We start from the raw sequence: 19,601 nt of genomic DNA, 5'->3' as shown, positions 1-19,601 counted from the left end.
CATGAGCTGACTGTCCTAACAGCCTGTTATGTAGGAGTGCTGCAAACCTGGACTGGAAATGACCTACGGGCATCGTATGGTACATTCGGTTGCGGTATAGTCTGATGACTGCTTGGCATTACTACAATGCCAGGTTTTTCTCATCGACTAAGTATCATCACTTGACGCTAAAAACCATGCACACACGTTATCTCATTGGCTGGTGTCATTTTGTCAGCTTGACAAAGTGACTACAACCAGAAACCAATTTTGCAACACCTACGTGGTTTCTGAACTTACAGGATTAGAATGAATCGTTTTATTTTCTATCTAGTTGAATTTCATCGACACTGTCATAGGGTTTTGTGATATGAATATGATTTCTCTGTTTTCTCAACATTATCCACTTCTCGGTTTTAGGTGTGTCGCTTCCTGTTGTTGTTTTTCCAGGTTATATTTGTTGACTAGAACAATATGGAGTCCGGCGCAACCGTGCGTATCCATCCAGTAGTCTTAGCGTCAATTGTGGATGCCTATGAAAGACGGAATGAGGGCACTGAAACGGTTATTGGAACACTACTGGGTTAGTTCTGCTTGTTCATTTTACCGTGTACAGGCTCCGTTCACAAAGGGATGACGGAGGTTACTAATTGTTTTGGTGTTCTCTATGCCGAATCCGATGCCATTGTGCTGATGGACCTCGAACTGCGCAAGAGCATGAGCCAGTTGGAAAGAATGGTAAGTCGCTTATATATACCGAAATAATGCTGCTGTTTAGGTCAATCGTAATCAGAGGATGGTCGGTTGGTATGCGACCGGGAGTGAAATAACCGAGTACTTCAAACTCATTCATCAAGTTTACTATATGCAGTCGACAAACTCGGAGGTATTATTCCTATTGGTGGACGTTAGCTTATCTGTCGGCGACAAACTGGGAATCAAAGCCTATCTTAGCCGACCACTTGGTATCCCTGGTGGGACAAGAGGTATTGTCTTTGTACCGCTGGAAGTGGAAATTGAGTTCTACGCTGCTGAACGGTGCGCAGTAGAAATGATGGCATCAGCTATCAACCCCAAATGTCAGTTGCAGCCAGAAGTGAGTTGTGGTCACCGTTTAGCATTTGGTTTGATCCGGAACACCTGCTTCAATTAAGTGCTCAGTTACAAATTGGTTCTCAGAGTGAGAACTGCCCTATCAGTTTACCTCAGACTGCGTTTACCTGAATCCCGAGCAGAGCAAAATTGGCTTAGATCAGTGTACGCACTTTTATCATATCATCCATGCTTTTTATAAGCCATACATGTCTTATCCCACTGGAGAATATGCTTGGGTTTTCACTCGCATGTGTGTGTCCTCTTGAAACGTGGCAATTTGATCCAGATTATTGTGCACTTGAGGGCTCTTCAACAACCCATGACCAATTCTACTCGTGTTGGGGCCTACCAGGTAGATACAATCCCCGAGTTTCCATCAAGAAGTAATGTGGTGTCTCGAATATCGTACTAGATGAAGCCTAAGACGACTTTTGTGTATCATATTTAGTTGGTGAATATCTTGAACAGATAGGGCGCTTTGTACCAGTCGGATCTCGCGAGATTAACCTCCGTAAGGCGCAAACTTAGATCATTGTCCCACGGCTGGTGTGCAGCTGGGAACTGCGCATGCTTAGATGTTAGTTTGAAGCTTCCTACGACCGGCTGTCTTCGCAGTAAGTGTGAATCTGTGGTGGTCGCTTTTCCGAATTTACAAAACCCTTCTCCCCAGACTATTCCTTTCCACACTCCGACTTAAGGTCAAAAGCTGCTAATGGATATATCTGTATTTCTCCACCGAACTGTTACAAACAGTGTGGTACACCCCACAGTAAGGAGGATGCGAACATGTTTGAGTGATTCTTCCAAAAAGGTCATTACTGTGTTTCTTGTAACAACACTGGTACTTTTGAGCGGAAGTAGAATCGAACATTCACATTTAGGTTTTAGCAATGTAAAGGGCGTCTACTTCGTGGGCTTAGGTGCACCTCCATACACTGTTGAAAGTGAAGGATATCAACCCAGATTATGTAGCCAACTCCACGAGGGACATTTTCACTGGTGAATGATTATCTCAGTCGTCCACTGATGTCCGCAGGGAAATCGGGCAACGGTAGTCCGGAAATTTATCATTCGCCGATATTTTCTACTTTCTTTCTGTTTTTTTTTGTTAGAGGAAACAGGCGTTCTTGTGGTCAATGCTTGAACAGCTCGCTTTCACTCTTTTTATTGCTCGCAAAATAAGGCGTAGGCTTGGAATTCTCAATCTTATTTCATGCTTGGTAACCAAATTGAGCAAATCGTTTTCTAACAATGGGTAACTAAATTTCCAGTCTGTGCTAATCTGTAACTAAGTTTGTTGCACAGACAAAGCCTCATTGCTCAGTCAGAAAGGGTATTTCGCTGGTACAACAGTTCTCGGACTATTCACAATACGATTTTAATTCGAAAATCACTATTTAAATTCGTTAAGCACTTTTTGTTCGTTCTTTTGTGCTCCGGAAACTTTCGACCTATTTTCTTGCTCACACGTTCGCCACTGTTTTATCTTTCGCAGCTTGGGGATGACATGCTACATCTATTTCACTTGTCTCAAAACGTTATTTCGATGCTGGAACAAGTCATCACATACGTCGATGATGTGTTGAACGGGAAGCGATCAGCAGACCCTACGATCGGGCGTGCCATCACCCAGTTGATTTTATCCATACCGAAGCTGGACCCGGCACATTTAGACGCTTTGATCAATTCGAGTTACAAGGACCTCCTGATGATCACCTATCTGACCAATTTGATCCGGACACATTTGAAACTGTTGAGCCTGGCACAATAGTGCTTGGGTTCTGTGATTTGCTGTGTAGAAATGCACTCTTGCTGTCTGCTCCATCCCTTTTACACGATCATTCTATCGTCAACATGCGATGCAGTTTGGTGTGAGCTTTTTGTTCAAAACTTAGTTGGTATTGGTTCGTTGTGAATCCAATGGGAACCATTTATCCACTCATTGTCCATTGGGCATTGTATCTTTGCTTTAGGAACGATAATCACTAGAAACAGGGAGGACGAAAAGCAGTTGGTTTTACTAGTGCCTGGTCAAACTAGCTTGTCCGCTGTCCCTTGGTGTTCGACATAAGATTTATTTTTCCACAATAATCTGGTTATTCTATTCCATGATTATCAACCCTGACGTGCCCAAGAGTGCCAAGGAACCAAAGTTTTTCATGTGCACTTTGGGTTGAAATTTTATGACTGGCACGGTTTTACCTGGAGTTATGACGAACTTTAAGTTTTTATATTCGCAATCGAATATGGTCGATATCTTTATTGCTCTTGGATGCACTCCCCAGTCAGTTGAATGTTGACATAGGTCTCGTTTTCGCGCTAGAATCAAAGCGCAGAATGTCTTGACCTCTGCAATCGATCAAAAAAGGATTTGGTTCACTTCTGTAAACCATCACTGTATTAAGCAAAATCATTGCTTCTTTATTAATGTACACGTGATCTTAGGTAACTCTGTTTCTCACCCTGCATTGCCTGTTCGAATTCGCATGAGTGCGATCGGTCCGCCTCCTGATTGGTTAGTTAGTAGCTTCTGTTAGGCGGTCATTGTTTGTTTGCAGTGCTGACTAAAACAGGTGGAACTTGCTGAAAGGATGCCTTTGGCTTATGTTAACTTTTAGTTGTGCACTGTGGACTGTTGAAATGATTAGCCAGCAGCCTTGAACCGGATTCTCAAAATTATTTTTCGATCGTGTTGCATTGTAACTTGTTATAGGCTCTGCATCGCCACCTGCCCTATACGAGGTTCTTTATTGATCAGTTGTGTTTGATGTCTTCGTTGTCGATTTACTTCACGGAGATACGGTCCTCCCATAAGTTATCGTGTTATCGGCTTTCTGACTAGTGTGAATTTCGCTTTTGATTAAAAAAGGACAGTCAACATTCGTAACACAGCCTTGAGCACGCTCCTCAATAAAGGGCTAATTAAAAACTTAGTAGGAAAACGAATAGTATTCATATGTTATTTCAAACGTTCAATCAGATTTACTCAGGTTCGAGAAATGACAGCCATGGTGAACTAACTTTTGGAACAGTGTTATGTCGGTCTCCCATCACATGACCGCATCACGTTAGTATTGGGAGAGTGTATTTCGAGCCAACTATAAGAGTTGGCAAACTCTGGTCAAGGTATATATCACTGTTTGATCAACCTTTATCGGATTAATGGGTATCAGGGGTCAGTTAAACCGAACCCAGAAGTTCAATCTGACCGCCAGTATGTCGGCACGTATCCATTGTTGATGCGCCACCAACCCAGTGGGTCGGGTAGCTGATATGTGATCGTCTGAAACGAGCTGACTTGATGACATCTTTCTCTCTCTTTCACCTCTTCCATTCTTGAATTAGTGCGCTTCTTTTCTGGGAATCATGGGCCTCTTATATCCCGACGGTGTTGGCCGTGGACGTGTGCAGCCGCTGTCGTTTGTGACACGTCTAGACGCTCCCACAATGGCAAGCGGTGTTTTTCAGGTTTTGTCATTTACCCTCAATACGGAAGTAGATATGTGTTGTATCTTGAGCACGCCTGAATTGGGCCTAGCGCAATGAGGAGAAAATAGAAGATCAAAAACATGGCTCTACTGTCCAACATCCAGAGCTAGTGTGTTAATCTATACGATGGTTGACTGGTCAAATATGGTCGTTGCTTGGTTGTTTTTGTCCAACCAACGGCGACTTTCCTATATTGACCAATTTCATACCCACTCTTGTTGCTACGCCATGTTTCGTGAGTTCAGCTCACACACATGCTATCTGGATCGTATATTGACCAATGATGACCCTTCTCTGCGCATGTACGTATCAGTCTGAACGTGTCCCAACAATAGGCTGCTCAGTTTCGGTAGTGAATTCCCACTGGAAAGCTCTTAGAATAATAAGCTCTTTTACTTACATAGAATCTATCTCTTCTGGATTGACTTATGTAAATAGCGAATGTGCTTGGTTCTTGACCCTCCCTATAGCTTCCTCTCAAGGTTTGGCGGAATGCAGACGACGGTGTTTTTGTATGCGTTATCCTCAGTTGTAGGTCTCGTATGAGTGTCAATCTATTCTCAGTGAGCGTATTGTTCCGGAGAGTCACATAAGTTTTAGATAAGGAAATGTCTGTAAAGCACAGGATTGACGTGCAGATTCGCGATAGTGTATTGTCACACTGGGTGTCATGTGGCTGTTACAGTTTGGACGTCTTTCAAATGAATTCAGACGTCCTGGTAGTCCAGTGGATTACTGTTTTTTTTTTGAGGTTGCCAGTGTCACTTATAGTAAATCCGGACACTTCCCGTGGGCGACTTGAAACCGAGGTCTTGGCCACCCCTCTACATGGAGAACGTTGATTTCAGCTCGGTTTAACCGTTGAACAGCTGCTTTTGGCCTTCTTTTTAATAGATGAATTGCAACTGGATGGTAGTGACCAGGCCCTACTCTGCAGGCTCAAAATTCTCGTCGGGTTCCTTGAGAAGGCTTCGAGAGGGATACGGGTTGGCTCAGTGAGGCCAGTATTGGTGGTATCCGCTATTCTAGCTCGGAGGATATATCTGCGTTCGTGTGCTTCAGTGGTATGGTAAGTCAGGATCCCGAAGCACTTTCAAATGAATCAGACGTCCTGGTAGTCCAGTGGATTACTGTTTTTTTTTTGAGGTTGCCAGTGTCACTTATAGTAAATCCGGACACTTCCCGTGGGCGACTTGAAACCGAGGTCTTGGCCACCCCTCTACATGGAGAACGTTGATTTCAGCTCGGTTTAACCGTTGAACAGCTGCTTTTGGCCTTCTTTTTAATAGATGAATTGCAACTGGATGGTAGTGACCAGGCCCTACTCTGCAGGCTCAAAATTCTCGTCGGGTTCCTTGAGAAGGCTTCGAGAGGGATACGGGTTGGCTCAGTGAGGCCAGTATTGGTGGTATCCGCTATTCTAGCTCGGAGGATATATCTGCGTTCGTGTGCTTCAGTGGTATGGTAAGTCAGGATCCCGAAGCACTTAGCTGTAAACATTGGAAGGTTGGTTGTGTTCCACCCCCTGCACACTGACCGAATAATCCTGATTGGCGACTAAACGTTTGTAATTCAATTGCGAATCTCAGCGAGCAAAATAGTAGCCAACCAGCTTACCTGAACTACTCATATCCGCTAACACCGCTGTATTCAGTTGAATTAGGATGAAAAGAGCGGCTATTACTCACCTGTGGTTCATCTGACGGGAACATGGTCCTAGATAGCGTTGTTTCCAGGACACAGTTGTGCAGTGCAGTAGGAAACTCTTCTGTAAGATGAGGCTATTCGTGTTTGTGAGGCCAGCTAAAACGTGACGTTTAAGGCCATGTAGACAGATGCCTCCGGTTCATGGTGATATACTTTCAGACGTTCAAACATACTGAGCATCGGAATTGATCTAGTGGAATCGGATACTTGGTTTGAAAGACCCCAGTTTTTAGATGTCATTCATTATTACGGCTTCTTGGGGGTAGTTCATTTAGGTAGACCGATCTGTGTCAAAAGCATAGTTCGTATTTGCAAACCGAGGTGGTGTCAACCTTCAGAGTGTTTCCAACAAGGTATGCAGTGCAAAGACTGTCTTTCAAATATTGGGTATTTTTTCCCATGAGACTCACGAAGATGATTCTTAATCAACCTTTCTTAGCCTGCTTCCCAGTCCAGTAATCGTTTAGAGAAACGGAATCTGTTCATTTATATTTTAGATCCCTGTGTACTAAGTGCGGTTTTTTACCGCCATTTCGAGTTTACACAATATGGCATCATTCGCAATTGGTCTTTCTTAGCACTCTGTTATTGATGAAACGTGGTGTGGTTACACCTTGAACTTTCTTCCGAACCATGCAGACTCGAATAAAGTGTTAACGATTTGGTTTTCACGAGGGACTCAACTGAATCTCTCGTTTGTGATATTCTACAACTGAATGTGCTGCACACAACACACTGAAAACTCTTCGACAGCCCACGACAGGTTTCACCTTTCCCGGAGCTCGACAACCTTGTGAGTAGTTTCCTTTATGAAAGTATGCTGCGATATCTCGAATATTGTGCCAACTCAAATATGAGGCGACCTGTGTGCAGCATATTCAGCCGTAGAATATCATAAACGAGGGATTCAGTCGAGTCTCTCGTGAAAACCAAATTGATTTGCAAATGAGTGTATTTCTCGAAAACAGTGCAACCTTGGGTTCAAGTAGATCGTATGTTTAACGGAGACTCGAGGACTGCGCCTACCTGATGAGCCCCAAGAATTGCGAAACCGGGCGCCTTCTATCGATGCCTTTCGAATATTGTGCCAACTCAAATATGAGGCGACCTGTGTGCAGCATATTCAGCCGTAGAATATCATAAACGAGGGATTCAGTCGAGTCTCTCGTGAAAACCAAATTGATTTGCAAATGAGTGTAGTTCCCGAAAACAGTCCAATTTGGGTTCAAGTAGAACATAAGGTTGACGGAAACTCGGGGACTGCGCCTACCTGATGAGTCCCAAGAAGGGCGAAACCGGTCGTGGGCTATCGAAAAGTTTTCAGCAGCCTTGTGAGTAGTTTCCTCTGTGAAAAAGTGTTAACGAATTCGAATAGTATCCTAATGAACTGGTGTATACTTTCCTAGCACAGAATCAGATTTAACATCAGAACCGAGATAAAAATGGACTTAAATGTATGCAAACTTTTCTACAAATTTCTAAGTTTCTTCCGCCTGGTGAACAGCTCTTGGTGTTAACCATGCGCACTTCATGCCCATTCATTCCCCTTTATAGTCTCCGAAGAAATATCGCACAGCTGAAATTTATGCATAAGCGGGGAAATAACTTGGGTAGTCATTGAACTTTTCGTACAGAAGCACTATGTACCGCCATTCGCCACACTGTTAAATTTGAATAGGAGCTCTATTCGGAAACGATAGTAAGTAATAAATTTGTGTTGGTTTTGATGAAAGCCAACCTAGTAGTTGCTATACCGTTTTGTGAGATGTCTCGGGTCTCAAGATGACCCGACGTAGATCTCAAATTCCCTTTGTAGAAATCTAAAGATGAAACCAAGTAGATTTACAGTGTCCCGAGGAGTCCGTAACCATTCCGGCTTCGTGTGAAGTTCAATATCGATCGGGGCGCTCTGATTTGACATGTAATCACGTTCATACTTTTCCGAATTTTTCTGGGTGTCTTATGAAATATACCAGGAATTTTTAACAGGACGTGTCGTAAAGCAGCCTGCCCCTTTCCCAATACATTATCAAATGCAGAGATAATTTTTTTTGGCGAGCAAAATCACCAACAGGAATATTTCCTTCGCGACGATGTGGATGAATTCAGGGTGAATATGCTAGCTGAAACTGCTGGACTGAACTCAGAGTAAAATGGATGACGGAACAAAGCATCATGTGGTGAAATGCTCTGTCCTATCCCCCAAACCGCGCAGATGTTCCGGATGTTGGCTGTGTGCGTGTTACGTTATTTGTAAGGTTAGCTTCCTTTGAAATTTTGAATAGAGTTTTTGGGTTACATGAAGCCTGTCCTGCTTTATCTAACTTCATGTGGTGGTTTGTTCCCAACTCAACATCGCCTGAAGCTGTCATGCTTAGAGTGCCAACCTGTTGAAGATCGGGTGGTCAGCTTTTTCTCAAACTGGTGCGCGGTCGTATGATATTGAGTCTCAGCTACTCTCTAGAGGACGTTCGTTGTGTAGTTCACTGGTATTTTCTATATCGGTTCAAGAAGTCTAGGTTTGTTGATTCGAAGGTTTCGGTGCCTACTAGTCTACCCGATGTAACACTTCCCGGTGCAATAGTATGGCCACACTTGGTGCGGTCCTCAACAGGTTCTCTTGAACTGATCTTCATATTACCCAGAGACGTTTGAATAATTCTGACTTAAAATAATCAGTGTAATCCACAACCGGGCGTGGGAAGCTATTCTCTGTTGCGTATTTTCAGTGGTACATATAACCTAGAAGGTTTATTCGATTCTGATACCAAACAGAACCACAACAGTTGTTATAAATTGAGTTCGATCCCACAATGTTCTGTAACACAAGAATGATTCTGTTTAAGGTCGTTGTAACCTTTTATCACTAAAGGATCCCGGTCCTTTGACCAATTAGTCTATTATTCCGTACTCATACTATCTATAATCCATCAAGACTCGTTTCGTTTTTGATTAAAACTGTCTTATCGGGTTCCAACCGACCGAAAAGTTCAACTCATCCTTCTTAATCCATGCATTGTTTTTATAGGGACTGGAATTTGTCAATAGTGTGGAGGTTTTTCGCCATCTCGGTAGGCCTTCAGGCCTGAGTTTTAGTCAGTACGTATGTTAATACGAGGAGCCCAGAAAACGGATAATTATCTTCATAATTAATCCAGATGACAATGATATTCGGTTATCAAGGTAGAAAACGTACCTATTGACCATTCCATGGGTCCTAAATCTCTGCGTATTGGTAGTGTACCGCGTCCTGGTTAGACTACGCCCGTTCTATAGCTTGTCAATATCTGCAGCTGCCACAACGCGCTAACTGCAGATTCGTTCTGATACATAGCCCCAGCAAGTTTCGGTCACGTCCCGGTTACATATTTGAGAGATGTGGCTGAGTTACGTCACAGAAACGTTATTCACCACTTCCCTGCAATTTTTATCCCAAGCAACCGAGTTTGTGTACGCGTCTGCGGACGGTCTGGAGATCAAAAATGTAATAAAAGCAGTGAATGACGGTGTTTGCTCACACGGACCTAGATAGCATACTGCTGAGCCATACGAAATTTCATTGTGGTCTTCGCCATGAGACGCTTATTCCTGTGATTTTTAGGTCTTTGCCTCTCTGGACGATCTTCTGGAATGGACTTGTTATTTGTTTTGTCAACTTTTAAATTATAAAATCTACCATATTCACTTTCCAGACATATTTTTGCTAAACACCGATAATTTGTTCGCTTGTTTGTTCATTTGTCCCATGGAATACATACTACTATCCACTCAAACAAAGCTTCTCCACGTCATTGACGCATGATTATGGAGCAACCGTATTTTGGACGATGTATCTGAAGGCACCTGCAATTTTTATGTTGGACGGGCTGAAGTTGCGCGTCATGTCATCGAACTTCGCATTGGAATAGGTGTGCATACAGTCCTCGTTACCCTCCTTTGTCTTGTTGCCTTCACGGGACACCAATTTGCGGATTTTGTTGAAGTAACTCTTCATTTAGATTCCCGTCGGGTTTGTATGTAGCGGCGTGAATATATGATCGGCAGACACGGCCATTTCGACTATGGTCTTGGCAACGCCACTCCACTTTGAATATGGAATATCTTTGAGGACATTTGTTGGTTGATTGGTGCTTGAATGTGGTTCAACGCCAACCTTACCACTATTATCCCTACTTTATAGGATACTTTCATATTTCATCCTTCTGGCGTTCAATTACGTCGCAATTTTGTGTACTAGTCAAATGAGCTGGAGCCAAAATGATCTACATTCGCGCTTGAAGGTAGATGAAGAGCCATCAGGTGCATATTACACTCCTGCGGCTGTGCCGAAATGTTCGGAAGAAAAGAGACGCCCAGCATATACGTCCACGCCATCAGCAACCTCGCGTTCTGCTACAAAGACCCCGCAGTCTCCGGTAGGTTTGGAATGTCTTTTTACAGTTTCAGACTGTGAAGGCGTTTATTCCCTTACTGTGTACCGGTCTTGTAGGTTAGTGAACCTTCCTGAATCACTCAAATATAACTTTGAAACTTTGGTTTGCACGCAAGTGTCCGAGGCGATGGAATGAATACTGACAACTAAAAGTGACTGAAACTTCATTGATCCCATGTCGGGTGATAATTCGTTGCCATGCAAGCTGGAACTAACTTAGTGTACTACGTGGTCTACATTAGTTGCTTTTTTTCAACTTACACACTCATCTGCATACCAATTGGGTTTTGACTGGAGACTCACCTACAACCCAGCTGAATATCTCGTTTATGATGTTCTTCTTTTACATCATGAGCCTCTCACAGTTGACGTAATTCAATGGTTTTTCCCTTCGAAAATAAAATCAGTCATCGCTTCTGTGGAGTATCTCAGTTAAGTTTGAAGTGAGACGTCTTTTGCCTGTTACACACAGACTTGAAATCAGGTCAATTCTACTTCTGTTGAGAGTCATGCGAGCCTCTAGCTCACACGATGACTGCGTACTGGCGTACGATGCATGCACGCAAGGGGCATGTTTAGTAGGATTCATTATTAAATCGCCTAGTAGAATTGATTAGAGGTAGGCAACCAATAATCAGATGTTTTCTCAACGGTTCTGAACGATGAATTCCCTAGCTGCAGATTTTAACATGGGTCTTCCAAAAAGTTAAAAGTGACAATTTTGGAGGTGTCCAACTTAGTGCATCTAAGGGTAGCCTTAGTGCTGGTTTGAGTGCCTTGATGTAAACATTCTCCATATGCCTATTGTCACCGGTGTCTACTCATAAAGTACGAACTTGGCTTTGTAGAGAAGGGAGTGGTACTCTTCCGTAATGCATTGTTGTGTTTCTGAAAAAAATGCTCTGATAGGCTGGTGCAGCGTCGCTGAACATGTACCGTGTTCTGTCAGTGGACATGGGTATGTGGCAAGCTTTCTGCGTTCCACCAGGCCTTAGGCTTAGTTCTGTTACACGTGAATAGTTCAAAACAATTATCGATTCTCGCAGAGGGTCGGATAATTACCAAGTTCTGGCCTTGGAATTCGACCGGATGCGTGGCCGGATGTGGCAGTTCCCGTAAAGATATTTCGTCCCTTTTTTGTACCCATCAGACAAGTCGGTTCAATTACACGACCCCTCGATTACAAGTTATAAGCCGTTGGGGTAAAACTCATTTGCAAGCCGACCACTTGTTGGAAGCATGCGAATTTGATTTGAAATTTGGTTCTTGTTTTAAGCACTTGATGGACCCAAATGGAGGCTTAGCGCTTCGTGTGACTGAGCTTTTCCGGAACTAGCCACGTCTGTAGTCGCTTTAGTTTCACATCACGGTTATACGTGTTTCTGCGCCACAAAACTCTATTTTTCTCTTGATTGAATCAGGTATGGGACGACGCTAGTTCTCTGTTCTGCAGTAATGAACGATATTCCGCCTTGCTGAAGCAAGTTGGTTCAATAGCCAAGGCGTGGGATTTGGAGCATACTCGTGCGTGTGACTCGTTTACCCGTCTAGCCACGTGTATTCTGCACTGCAATCAAGGTGGGTGGTTTTCACCGTTCCAGCCAGTTTTTCATGTTCACTCATCTGGCGATTATTCATTCTTGAAACTGATTGTTTCGATTTTTCGGTACTTTCTGATCGTTTGCCTGAGCTGCCCAGTCAGCTGTTCATTCTGTTTTCTAGGCGTTTACTCGTTGGAAGTCTCCGTAATCGTCATTTTACTAGCCGTGTGTGTTTTCGGCACACCTTTGCAGCATCGTTAGAGCATCCAGCAGTTTATAGGTACTCATCTGATCTGAGAACTACATGTTTTCATTCGATTGCTAACTATGGACTTATCTTAGTTCCGTAAATTCAGGAGAATCTTGGATAGTACAATTTAATAATTCTGTTGAATAGGAGTTCAATTTATCTTGCATTATTTCACCGTGGCTAACTTGTTTGGACTTTCATCCTTTGGCAAATTGGCCCTCACCAAATAAATCAAATATACTTACGAAATAAGGCGGCGGTAAAACCAGATGTTTGTGTGACATTTTCAGACGAAAGCATTTTACCTAGAATTCCGTCGTCAAGTTCTCTTTCAACTTTGGTGAACTTTTGCAGTTGTTGTCGATTTAGACTCAGTCACTCAGCCTAGACTTGAATAGTATCTCAGCCTCCGTGCTTCCCTGCACTTTCACAGCAGCAATGCACCGAATGGGTGCCGATGCTTCACGATTTTATACCACATACTTGAAAATCGGCTGAAATAGGCCATAAATAGAGATGACCTGGACTTATGATATACACTTTGTACTGTATCTGCATTGATGCCTGTGAAGTATAGTCGATGTTCTGCTCGCTGAGCCTGGCAACTCGGTTGTACGCGTTTCGCCACCAATTGGGGTGACATCTGTATGAAAGCGTTGGGGGTGTTTCAAAATGGGGCTTAGGACGTTAAGTGCTGAGTTTGTCCGCCGACTAATGGTTGCCAAACGGAAGTTCAAGATAGATTTAAAACGATCGAGATAACTGCTTGCTGTTCAACAGCCCTAATGGTTTAGTTGCTTGCGGTTGCTTACTCCTATTTAGAGGTTCTCACTGAAATAAATTCAATAGGGAATGGACCGTATTGGAATCAATAACTGAACTTTCTATCTATGACCCATACTCCTTGCACAGCTTTGATGTCGGACAAGTCATGTTTTCTGATCTTTCAGAATCTTAATTTAGGTTCGCTGGATCCCTTCCCCGTTTTTTGATGCCACTGTTTTGAGTTACTCTACACCAAAGACACGAGCGAATACTCATAAACTGCCTCCAATACGAAGAGCATTATTGGGAAAAGTTGCTACTTACACTCATAGAAATGCCGCCTAAATTACACCGCTTTTTCTTGTAATCTGATAGGGCGAATGCCAGACGGTTTGAACCTGGAAACTATGCCTCTTGATGCTGCGAAGTTGCTCCGGGATGGTCTAACAGAACAGGCCCGTAAACTTTGTTTCGGTTATGCAATTGAAACCGGATTTTCCGAAGTACAGTCGCACATCGAAAATCTGACGGAATGCAGAAGACACTTAAATGCATGGGTAAGGCCAACTAGATTGTCACATACATCCCTCTGATAGGTTACATGCTAGGATACGTGGAAACTGTATGCATGATTCTATTTTCCCTCCAAGATGTTGTGTGATATTGTGTTCATCCCATGTACCTTACTTCGATGTCATTTGATGAACGACGATAACGTGGCGATTCAATGTGCATCTAAAAGAATGCCCTTTTCCAGACGGTATGCCGTCGAATACATCTGAAACAAGGTTAAAGGTGGGAAAAACATGATATTTCCAGTGGTTGTGCCGATGGCTTTCACACACTGCTAAAAGACATGAGCACCTTCAGCGATGGTTGCGGCCTCGAGGTATACCATTCAGGTCACAATGTTACATAAGACAACGTGATATTTCGTATGCTTGCGGATGGGTCAACCGTGCTTTTGTTGCCCAGCGGAAAGGGAACTGAATGCAAACAACCTCTTTTGGAGGTTTTCTTAGGCTATACTCTGGCGTCATTTTTCTTTTGCGCGATTTTATTTGCATCGGACAACCGTTCGGGAGATTTACTCTGGTCTTGTACGGTAACGTGGCCGAGACTGATCGGTTGCCGTGAAACAGCAGTAACTCGTGTTCATAATGACCGACACCGCTTACAATTCCTAATTTTCGCTGAGGCCAGCTTATCTGACTGGTTCCGATTACAACATTTCTATTTCAACTGAAACTACTGTAACCTTAAATACACCTGGATCGTTCACTTTTTCTTGTCTTTTCAATATATTCTTGTTCTACCAACTTCAATTTTCTTAAAAGCAGTAAGGAGCCATATTGCTCTTCAATTGTGTCGTATTAAGAGTTCCAGATAGCATGAATGCTGCAGAATTTCAATGTTGGTTAGGTGCACTCGAAGTCTGATTAATCGTACCTGATGTTATCCATTGTATGTTGTGTTATTGCATGCTAATATTTTGGTCAGCTTCAACCAAATTCAGCTTCCTCATCACTGAGGGTTTCAATCAGCATATATCCTTTCTATTTTATAGATTAGTCAACTGTCGGCCACGGGAGAGCTTGTGGAACAGACTTCGCAACTTAGTTTCTCTTCACCCAAGCCATCAGTCGGTGGAAACTCACCCCTACCGATTTTTTGGACAGCAGTCATTGCAGCTAGTCAAATGAGCTGGAGCCAAAATGATCTACATTCGCGCTTGAAGGTAGATGAAGAGCCATCAGGTGCATATTACACTCCTGCGGCTGTGCCGAAATGTCGGAAGAAAAAGAGACGCCCAGCATATACGTCCACGCCATCAGCAACCTCGCGTTCTGCTACAAAGACCCCGCAGTCTCCGGTAGGTTTGTATTGTCTTTTTACAGTTTCAGACTGTGAAGGCGTTTATTCCCTTACTGTGTACCGGTCTTGTAGGTTAGTGAACCTTCCTGAATCACTCAAATATAACTTTGAAACTTTGGTTTGCACGCAAGTGTCCGAGGCGATGGAATGAATACTGACAACTAAAAGTGACTGAAACTTCATTGATCCCATGTCGGGTGATAATTCGTTGCCATGCAAGCTGGAACTAACTTAGTGTACTACGTGGTCTACATTAGTTGCTTTTTTTCAACTTACACACTCATCTGCATACCAATTGGGTTTTGACTGGAGACTCACCTACAACCCAGCTGAATATCTCGTTTATGATGTTCTTCTTTTACATCATGAGCCTCTCACAGTTGACGTAATTCAATGGTTTTTCCCTTCGAAAATAAAATCAGTCATCGCTTCTGTGGAGTATCTCAGTTAAGTTTGAAGTGAGACGTCTTTTGCCTGTTACACACAGACTTGAAATCAGGTCAATTCTACTTCTGTTGAGAGTCATGCGAGCCTCTAGCTCACACGATGACTGCGTACTGGCGTACGATGCATGCACGCAAGGGGCATGTTTAGTAGGATTCATTATTAAATCGCCTAGTAGAATTGATTAGAGGTAGGCAACCAATAATCAGATGTTTTCTCAACGGTTCTGAACGATGAATTCCCTAGCTGCAGATTTTAACATGGGTCTTCCAAAAAGTTAAAAGTGACAATTTTGGAGGTGTCCAACTTAGTGCATCTAAGGGTAGCCTTAGTGCTGGTTTGAGTGCCTTGATGTAAACATTCTCCATATGCCTATTGTCACCGGTGTCTACTCATAAAGTACGAACTTGGCTTTGTAGAGAAGGGAGTGGTACTCTTCCGTAATGCATTGTTGTGTTTCTGAAAAAAATGCTCTGATAGGCTGGTGCAGCGTCGCTGAACATGTACCGTGTTCTGTCAGTGGACATGGGTATGTGGCAAGCTTTCTGCGTTCCACCAGGCCTTAGGCTTAGTTCTGTTACACGTGAATAGTTCAAAACAATTATCGATTCTCGCAGAGGGTCGGATAATTACCAAGTTCTGGCCTTGGAATTCGACCGGATGCGTGGCCGGATGTGGCAGTTCCCGTAAAGATATTTCGTCCCTTTTTTGTACCCATCAGACAAGTCGGTTCAATTACACGACCCCTCGATTACAAGTTATAAGCCGTTGGGGTAAAACTCATTTGCAAGCCGACCACTTGTTGGAAGCATGCGAATTTGATTTGAAATTTGGTTCTTGTTTTAAGCACTTGATGGACCCAAATGGAGGCTTAGCGCTTCGTGTGACTGAGCTTTTCCGGAACTAGCCACGTCTGTAGTCGCTTTAGTTTCACATCACGGTTATACGTGTTTCTGCGCCACAAAACTCTATTTTTCTCTTGATTGAATCAGGTATGGGACGACGCTAGTTCTCTGTTCTGCAGTAATGAACGATATTCCGCCTTGCTGAAGCAAGTTGGTTCAATAGCCAAGGCGTGGGATTTGGAGCATACTCGTGCGTGTGACTCGTTTACCCGTCTAGCCACGTGTATTCTGCACTGCAATCAAGGTGGGTGGTTTTCACCGTTCCAGCCAGTTTTTCATGTTCACTCATCTGGCGATTATTCATTCTTGAAACTGATTGTTTCGATTTTTCGGTACTTTCTGATCGTTTGCCTGAGCTGCCCAGTCAGCTGTTCATTCTGTTTTCTAGGCGTTTACTCGTTGGAAGTCTCCGTAATCGTCATTTTACTAGCCGTGTGTGTTTTCGGCACACCTTTGCAGCATCGTTAGAGCATCCAGCAGTTTATAGGTACTCATCTGATCTGAGAACTACATGTTTTCATTCGATTGCTAACTATGGACTTATCTTAGTTCCGTAAATTCAGGAGAATCTTGGATAGTACAATTTAATAATTCTGTTGAATAGGAGTTCAATTTATCTTGCATTATTTCACCGTGGCTAACTTGTTTGGACTTTCATCCTTTGGCAAATTGGCCCTCACCAAATAAATCAAATATACTTACGAAATAAGGCGGCGGTAAAACCAGATGTTTGTGTGACATTTTCAGACGAAAGCATTTTACCTAGAATTCCGTCGTCAAGTTCTCTTTCAACTTTGGTGAACTTTTGCAGTTGTTGTCGATTTAGACTCAGTCACTCAGCCTAGACTTGAATAGTATCTCAGCCTCCGTGCTTCCCTGCACTTTCACAGCAGCAATGCACCGAATGGGTGCCGATGCTTCACGATTTTATACCACATACTTGAAAATCGGCTGAAATAGGCCATAAATAGAGATGACCTGGACTTATGATATACACTTTGTACTGTATCTGCATTGATGCCTGTGAAGTATAGTCGATGTTCTGCTCGCTGAGCCTGGCAACTCGGTTGTACGCGTTTCGCCACCAATTGGGGTGACATCTGTATGAAAGCGTTGGGGGTGTTTCAAAATGGGGCTTAGGACGTTAAGTGCTGAGTTTGTCCGCCGACTAATGGTTGCCAAACGGAAGTTCAAGATAGATTTAAAACGATCGAGATAACTGCTTGCTGTTCAACAGCCCTAATGGTTTAGTTGCTTGCGGTTGCTTACTCCTATTTAGAGGTTCTCACTGAAATAAATTCAATAGGGAATGGACCGTATTGGAATCAATAACTGAACTTTCTATCTATGACCCATACTCCTTGCACAGCTTTGATGTCGGACAAGTCATGTTTTCTGATCTTTCAGAATCTTAATTTAGGTTCGCTGGATCCCTTCCCCGTTTTTTGATGCCACTGTTTTGAGTTACTCTACACCAAAGACACGAGCGAATACTCATAAACTGCCTCCAATACGAAGAGCATTATTGGGAAAAGTTGCTACTTACACTCATAGAAATGCCGCCTAAATTACACCGCTTTTTCTTGTAATCTGATAGGGCGAATGCCAGACGGTTTGAACCTGGAAACTATGCCTCTTGATGCTGCGAAGTTGCTCCGGGATGGTCTAACAGAACAGGCCCGTAAACTTTGTTTCGGTTATGCAATTGAAACCGGATTTTCCGAAGTACAGTCGCACATCGAAAATCTGACGGAATGCAGAAGACACTTAAATGCATGGGTAAGGCCAACTAGATTGTCACATACATCCCTCTGATAGGTTACATGCTAGGATACGTGGAAACTGTATGCATGATTCTATTTTCCCTCCAAGATGTTGTGTGATATTGTGTTCATCCCATGTACCTTACTTCGATGTCATTTGATGAACGACGATAACGTGGCGATTCAATGTGCATCTAAAAGAATGCCCTTTTCCAGACGGTATGCCGTCGAATACATCTGAAACAAGGTTAAAGGTGGGAAAAACATGATATTTCCAGTGGTTGTGCCGATGGCTTTCACACACTGCTAAAAGACATGAGCACCTTCAGCGATGGTTGCGGCCTCGAGGTATACCATTCAGGTCACAATGTTACATAAGACAACGTGATATTTCGTATGCTTGCGGATGGGTCAACCGTGCTTTTGTTGCCCAGCGGAAAGGGAACTGAATGCAAACAACCTCTTTTGGAGGTTTTCTTAGGCTATACTCTGGCGTCATTTTTCTTTTGCGCGATTTTATTTGCATCGGACAACCGTTCGGGAGATTTACTCTGGTCTTGTACGGTAACGTGGCCGAGACTGATCGGTTGCCGTGAAACAGCAGTAACTCGTGTTCATAATGACCGACACCGCTTACAATTCCTAATTTTCGCTGAGGCCAGCTTATCTGACTGGTTCCGATTACAACATTTCTATTTCAACTGAAACTACTGTAACCTTAAATACACCTGGATCGTTCACTTTTTCTTGTCTTTTCAATATATTCTTGTTCTACCAACTTCAATTTTCTTAAAAGCAGTAAGGAGCCATATTGCTCTTCAATTGTGTCGTATTAAGAGTTCCAGATAGCATGAATGCTGCAGAATTTCAATGTTGGTTAGGTGCACTCGAAGTCTGATTAATCGTACCTGATGTTATCCATTGTATGTTGTGTTATTGCATGCTAATATTTTGGTCAGCTTCAACCAAATTCAGCTTCCTCATCACTGAGGGTTTCAATCAGCATATATCCTTTCTATTTTATAGATTAGTCAACTGTCGGCCACGGGAGAGCTTGTGGAACAGACTTCGCAACTTAGTTTCTCTTCACCCAAGCCATCAGTCGGTGGAAACTCACCCCTACCGATTTTTTGGACAGCAGTCATTGCAGAATCACATGCTCTGCTCTCTCGAATCGACAAAGATCTACACTACAGGCAACAGGTCCTACTCGATTCCGTTTCGCACTGCCTAACTGCGGAGGGTGCTTATCGATTGGCACTTCTGTGGCGGCACCTGGGTAACCTGATCCGATGGTCTGCGGTGACAGAATTAACTGACCATGCTTTAGAAACCATTCGATATCTTGCTCAGTAA

The 19,601-nt window shown here is 43.2% G+C and overlaps 1 protein-coding gene across 1 annotated transcript; it reads left to right on the top strand.

The window, feature by feature from the left end:
• Positions 1-453: 453 nt before the first annotated feature.
• Positions 454-19,601, top strand: T265_07162 (hypothetical protein; the record flags this gene model as incomplete). The annotated part of the gene is made up of 5 exons (XM_009172613.1): positions 454-562; positions 596-717; positions 758-1,075; positions 14,826-15,131; positions 19,272-19,601. The coding sequence occupies 5 exons, from the start codon at positions 454-456 to the stop codon at positions 19,599-19,601; spliced, it is 1,185 nt and encodes a 394-aa protein (XP_009170877.1).

The sequence above is a fragment of the Opisthorchis viverrini genome, assembly GCF_000715545.1.
Source record: "Opisthorchis viverrini unplaced genomic scaffold opera_v5_160, whole genome shotgun sequence".
NCBI lineage: Eukaryota > Metazoa > Platyhelminthes > Trematoda > Opisthorchiida > Opisthorchiidae > Opisthorchis > Opisthorchis viverrini.
Note: the sequence above shows the minus strand (reverse complement) of the source record. Positions and strands in the feature narration are given on the sequence as shown.